This window comes from Epinephelus moara, chromosome 17 (genome assembly GCF_006386435.1).
Source record: "Epinephelus moara isolate mb chromosome 17, YSFRI_EMoa_1.0, whole genome shotgun sequence".
In the NCBI taxonomy this organism is placed as follows: domain Eukaryota; kingdom Metazoa; phylum Chordata; class Actinopteri; order Perciformes; family Serranidae; genus Epinephelus; species Epinephelus moara.
Genome location: NC_065522.1, coordinates 29,953,111 through 29,959,431, shown reverse-complemented (window position 1 = coordinate 29,959,431; position 6,321 = coordinate 29,953,111). Strand labels below are relative to the sequence as shown.

The window sequence follows — 6,321 nt, the reverse complement described above, 5'->3', positions numbered from 1 at the left end:
TTTCCTGTTTCCTGCAGACGTCCAGCAGCTGTTGGTGGTTAAAGAAGAGGTTCCCCCTGAGCAGCAGGAGTGGAGCTCCAGTGTGGACCAGGAGGACCCAGAGCCTCCACACATTAAAGAGGAACAGGAGGAACTCTGGATCAGTCAGGAGGGAGAGCAGCTTCAAAGGCTGGAGGAGGATGATATCACCAAGTTCACATCCACTCCTGTTCCTGTGAAGAGTGAAGATGATGAAGAGAAACCTCAGTCCTCACAGCTTCATGAAAGACACACTGAACAGATGGAAACAGAAGCAGAGGGAGAGGACTGTGGAGGACTAGAATCAGCCAGGAACTCAGATCCAGATTCACATTTAAAACCTGAGGCTGAAGACAACATTGGAGACTCTTCTGAACCAGAGACTGATGACAGTGATGATTGGAAGGAGACCAGAGAACCTCAGTCAGGTTTAAACTGTCTGAAAAATGATGAAGTCCCTGTCAGTGATTTGATTGTTTGTGAGAAACCATTTAGCTGCTCTGAGTGTGGGAAAACATATGGTCGAAGTGAACATCTGAAGGTACACATGAGAACTCACACAGGAGAGAAACCATTTAGCTGCGCTGAGTGTGGGAAAAGCTTTTCTCAAAGTCCACAACTAAAGGAACACATGAGATCTCATACAGGAGAGAAACCATTTAGGTGTTCTGAGTGTGGGAAAACATATGGTAGAAGTGATCATCTGAAGATACACATAAGAACTCATACAGGAGAGAAACCATTTAGGTGTTCTGAGTGTGGGAAAACATATGGTAGAAGTGATCATCTGAAAAAACACATGAGAACTCATACAGGAGAGAAATCATTTAGCTGTTCTGAGTGTGGGAAAACATGTGGTCAAAGTGAAAATCTGAAGGTACACATGAGAACTCATACAAGAGAGAAACCATTTAGCTGCTCCGAGTGTGGGAAAAGATTTGGTTCCAGTGGAGGTTTGAAGAAACACATGAGATGTCATACAGGAGAGAAACCATTTAGCTGCTCAAATTGTGGGAGATCATTTACACAAAATGGACATTTACGGACACACATGAAAATTCATGAGGGAGAAACGTGATTCCGCTGTTCAGTGTGAAAAAAAAACTATTTTTTTATTTTAACACATGAGAACTCATACAGGAGAGAAACCATTTTGCTGTTCTGAGTGTGGGAAAACATTTCTTCGAAGTGCACTTCTGAAAGTACACATGAGATCTCATACAGGACAGAAACCATTTAGCTGCTCTGAGTGTGGGGAATCATTGACACAAAATGGATATTTACATACACACATGAAAATTCATGAGGGAAAAAAGTGATGCAGCTGTTCAGTCTGAGAAAAAAAAAATCTATTTGGAATAATATTTTAAAAAGATAAATGACTTACACAGAGCCAAACATTTATGTTTTATATGTTTTTAAATGTATGTATTTACTTACTTACTTACTTACCAAGATCAGTCTTGTACAGCCAGGGGGAGTATTTCCCCTCTGACAGCCAAGCTGGGTCAAAACCTGTTATCCGGTGGTGACTGGACTTTTGCTGCTTTTCAGGGCCAGGGCATCCAGCACTGTGGCTCTTTCCTGTACTTGGATCCAGAGCAGGAGAGCTACTCTGACTGCTAAATTCTAAAATTGATGTGAACATAGATTAGAAGATAGAAGAATCTGCACAAAATAGCCAATATGAGTAAGTGAAAACATTCTTTCAGACATTTTTGTAAATTTATTTTAAAAAAAAAAATGTAAACATCGCAGAGCGATCTTCATGACTCAGCCTTCAATTGGAATTGTGTGTTATCAGCTTTACTCTCCCAGTTTGGAGAAGCAGACAAGAGAACTGGCATGGTTAGGTCGGTTCCAAAAGTCACACAACAACACAAACTGTCCAATTGAAGGGCAGCTGAAGACCAGCGACTCATTGTGTTCTGTGAGGTAAAATTACTGATTCTCTCAGTGGAGTCTGGTTGCTTTTAGGAGAGCATCATGTAACTGCATCAGTAAAGGGCTGTCTGACAGCATGGTTAGGTCTTGAAAATCTCCATCATGTTCCTACGGAGACCGGAAGGTGACATGCATATGTTATTTTTTTTTTTAAAAATGCGCATGTGTTTTATTAAAATGCACATGTGATTCATTATCATGAACTCATCTCTACCAGAAGCTGTAGTCTTTACTGCTGCGAACGTCACTGTTTGAACAAGATGGCGCGACAGCACAAGTGCAACTTACTACAGCCGTGCACTATGGAACGCCGAATGGGCCAAAATGTCTGATTCAACGTCCGTTTTAAGATGTCACATTTGTAGCTCTTAAGTAGTCAGCAGTGTAAGCATGTGTGGATGTGTGGAAATGTATGGAGCAAACAAAAGAAGAAAACAGCAGCAGCAGCCGTGCCCATGCTCCGATCAGACCAGAGAGAGACCCAAGACAGGCAGGAGGGAGCTTTTGACAGAGACACACACCGGGCCCAGGTGTGGCTCACCGGGCTGATGACCCTCCGCCCTGCGGAGTCCTGCAAGAGAAAGAACAGCAGCTAAAGGCAGGGACAACTAGTGGAGCGGAGGGGTCGTCACAGCAGTCACGATCCACTGTCTCATCATATTGTCTGCCTCTTGATGTAAACAGATGTAATCTGTCCTCTTGCTGCAGTTTGTGGGAGTGACAGCCAGGCACACATGTTTTGATGAAACGCGCATGCAATTTAACAGAACACGCGTGTGTGTACTACATAAACTACTTTTTTTTCTGCATATATAAAATCAAATGAACAAAACTAAAAATCAACTGGAACAGTTCAATAAAAGTCATTCTTTCGAATAAGTGTTTTTTCATCATTTATCCTCGAGTGTTTTTTCTGAGTAAGGCTGCAATTCCATGTAACACTTCTGGACTTTTACTTTGAAGCCCATGAGCTCATCTCTACCGGAAGCTGTACACTTTACTGTTGCCAACGTCACACTGAACAAAATGGCGTCTGATAGAAAGGTGTGTTAGCAGAGTGTCTTTGTTGTGTTTTTAAAGTGTGAACATGTCTAAAGTCCAAATGCTGAGATCGTTGGTGAAGCAGCGACTAACTGCGGCTGCTGAAGAGATATTTGGGCTGGTTGAAAGAACGATAGCAGAGTACGAGGAGGAACTTTGTCGATCAAAAGAGGAGAACGAGCGACAACGGAAACTACTGGACGCTGTTTTCAACCCTCAGCTTCGGTTTCACAGAGCAGGTTTGTTCATTAAACATTACAAGTTCATTATTAATAATATAACTGCAGCTTTGTTCGATAAATATTCAGTTTGTCGAAGTTTATACGCCACGTTAGCTTCTCTGGTGCCGTTAGCTTCTCTGGTGTCGTTAGCTTTACCATCCTTAAATGATTATCATTGTTTATTCTCTTGTCATATTTTGTATTGTTAATATGAATCAGCGAAGTTACTCCAGCTGTTAAACAAATGTAGTGTAGTATGAATGTACAATATGAACCTCTGAGATGTTGTAGAGTAGAAGTATAAAGTAGCAGGAAAAAGAAATACTCAAGTAAAGTACAAGTTAACAGAGAGCTGAAGAGAAAAGAGTCTTATGGGGGTAGTTTGGTTTGTTTACATCAAATTCACCTTCCTACAAACACTGCATTTTATATTTATTTAAATTAACTGTCAGAGTCGCATTGTGTGAGTTGAGTTTTGTTTTTTAAAGACGTGGAAGTGGGAAAGCATTTCAGCGTCTGTCTCTGAACGCAGCAGGAAATTGGTGAACCAGAATCAGCCAGAGAGTTGGAGGGAGATGGTGTGATGTTATGCCAGACTAGCTTACTTATTGTTAAACTTGGTTTATTTTAACTTGGTAAATGGTGAGTTATTGCCTAAATTAGGCTGGCTGTATGAGATGCTTTAATAGTTTAATCTCACAACAGTAGCAAACAAAACCAAGACTGAGGGCAAACACTATCTTTACCTGGCTGTCCATGAATGCAGGTCACAGGGAGACGTGGATGCTGCTCTGTAGAGCGCTCGATTTAAGTGCATTAACCGTGAGTGAGGGGTTAACAAGGGAGGGGCAGGAGGTCTTCTGTTGTTCACCACAGGTGTGTTTTGGCCTTGACACAGCTGAGTGAACACTGTGAAGCTGTTTGATGCTCAGAGATCTGTAGAAGTTTGTAGTCTGAAGTTTGATGTCTGTAACATCTGTGTGTGTGTGTGTGTTTACTGTTTCCCGCAGACGTCCAGCAGCTGTCGGTGGTTAAAGAAGAGGTTCCCCCTGAGCAGCAGGAGTGGAGCTCCAGTGTGGACCAGGAGGACCCAGAGCCTCCACACATTCAAGGGGAACAGGAGGAACTCTGGATCAGTCAGGAGGGAGAGCAGCTTCAAGGGCTGGAGGAGGATGATATCACCAAGTTCACATCCACTCCTGTCCCTGTGAAGAGTGAAGATGATGAAGAGAAACCTCAGTCCTCACAGCTTCATCAAAGACACACTGAACAGATGGAAACAGAAGCAGAGGGAGAGGACTGTGGAGGAGCAGAACCAGCCAGGAACTCAGATCCAGATACACATTTACAACCAGAGACTGATGACAGTGATGATTGGACGGAGACCAGAGAACCTCAGTCAGGTATCTGTCAAGTCACACATTTGCTAGTCTTAAGCACGTTTCAAGTTTTAACATTCAAGTCTCAAGCAAGTTGAGTCAAGTCATTTTTGTGTCTTAATTGGATAAAAATAAAAAGTCAGACTCGACACTGTCGGTGTCTTCTGTAGAGAAGAGACGAACTCTCTCTTCTGCCATGGGGTTCTCCTCTTACACAGCAAACAGCACAAGCAGGGCACTGTGGCTTGTTTGTATAAGGCCCGTTTCCACTGAAGAAGTTCTTGGTACTATTTGGAGAGCAGGAACTACTACAGTAACGTCCTCTCGCTCGGCCCTATCAACCGCTGTGTCTCCACTGAGACAACAGAGTAGGTGGAATTTTCCTGTATAGTTACCGGGCTCTGGATGTGGTGTAATCGTTACGCGACCATTTTGAGCGGGGCAACGTAGGGGCATAGGGACATAGTTAGCTGTTAGCCGTTAGCAGTGTCTGTAATCAGTCAGTAACTCAATAAACGGTCCGTGAAAAAAATATTTTTCCCAGCGGATGTCTTAGTTACAACATGATTGAGCTAACTGGAGTAGTTTCATGTCGTATCTGACAACGGGAGGCTTTTAACAGATGACGTCCTTATGTTAGCTTTGCTGCTGCTGTTAGCTGTCTCTGTCAGCTGCAGCCACTGATGCTTTCTAGACATCTTGATTTCCCAAGACTAAATAAATGCCACACATAGCAACACAAAACTGCTTTGCTAGCTCAATCATGTTGTAATTAGTACAAATACTGTAACTGTAACCGTTTATTGAGTTACTGAGTTATTAAAGACACCGCTAACAGCTAACGGTTTGCCCAGCTAATCTACGATAACCATGTTATTAATTACAAAACGTCACATCCCGCCTTGAGTATATCCAGTCAGCACCAAGTAAACCCCAAGCCCCAGCAGCAACTTAATACAAATTCTTATCCAGCTGATAGATTCAAGATTCAAGAGAATTATTATCATGTACACAGCAAACATAAAGGTGGTTACAAGCACTGAAATTCTTACTTTAAGAGTTGCCTTGACACCACTAAAATACACACTGACTAAACTAAGATAATTAGAAATAAGTAATAATAAAAAACAGAGCAAGTATTATGTACAGTCAGATTGTTGTGCAAATAGTATCAAATATTGTCACATTGTCCAATATGTATATGTGCGGATAATCACCGGCTAAGTCGTCTAATGGCTTGTGGATAGAAACAGTTTTTTAGTCTTGTTGTTCTTGCTTTCACACTTCCGTAGCGTCTATCAGACAGCAGTTTGTTTTGTGGGTGGGTGTGGTCCTTAATGATGTTGGGTGCCCTTTTTGTGACCCTGGTGTCGTAGATGTCCTGTAGTGGGGGGAGGGCTGCTCTGCAGATGAATTGTGCCGTTTTAATGACACGCTGGAGAACCTTTCTGTCCTGAACAGTGCAGTTCCCGTACCACACTGTGATGGAGTTTGTCAGGATGCTCTCCACTGTGCGTCTGTAAAAGTTGCCAAGGAGTTTGGAGGGTAGTCCAAATTTCCTCAGCTTCCTCAAGAAGAAGAAGAAGAGTCTCTGTTGAGCCTTCTTGACCATCTGTTGTGTGTTGTGAGTCCAGGTGAGATCTTTGCTGATGTGCCAAGGAGTTTGAAGGTTTTCACCCTGTCCACTGAGCTAAGCTAGCTCGGCTAATCAGTCAAGT

At 42.6% G+C, this 6,321-nt stretch overlaps 1 protein-coding gene across 10 annotated transcripts in view; it reads left to right on the top strand.

The window, feature by feature from the left end:
• Nucleotides 1-6,321, top strand: part of LOC126404293 (gastrula zinc finger protein XlCGF57.1-like) — a 99,591-nt gene that overhangs the window by 12,021 nt on the left and 81,249 nt on the right. For 3 of the 10 annotated variants that reach the window (XM_050067440.1, XM_050067436.1, XM_050067433.1), the window contains exon 1: nucleotides 2,986-3,242. The exons of 3 other annotated variants lie outside the window; for them this stretch is intronic. In XM_050067440.1, the coding sequence (XP_049923397.1) occupies nucleotides 3,050-3,242 (193 nt within the window). In that variant the 5' untranslated portion in view covers nucleotides 2,986-3,049. Of the gene's footprint in view, nucleotides 1-2,985; nucleotides 3,243-4,234; nucleotides 4,628-6,321 lie in introns of those variants that run through there. 4 more of the 10 variants (XM_050067429.1, XM_050067441.1, XM_050067430.1 and 1 more) reach the window with 3 other exon arrangements.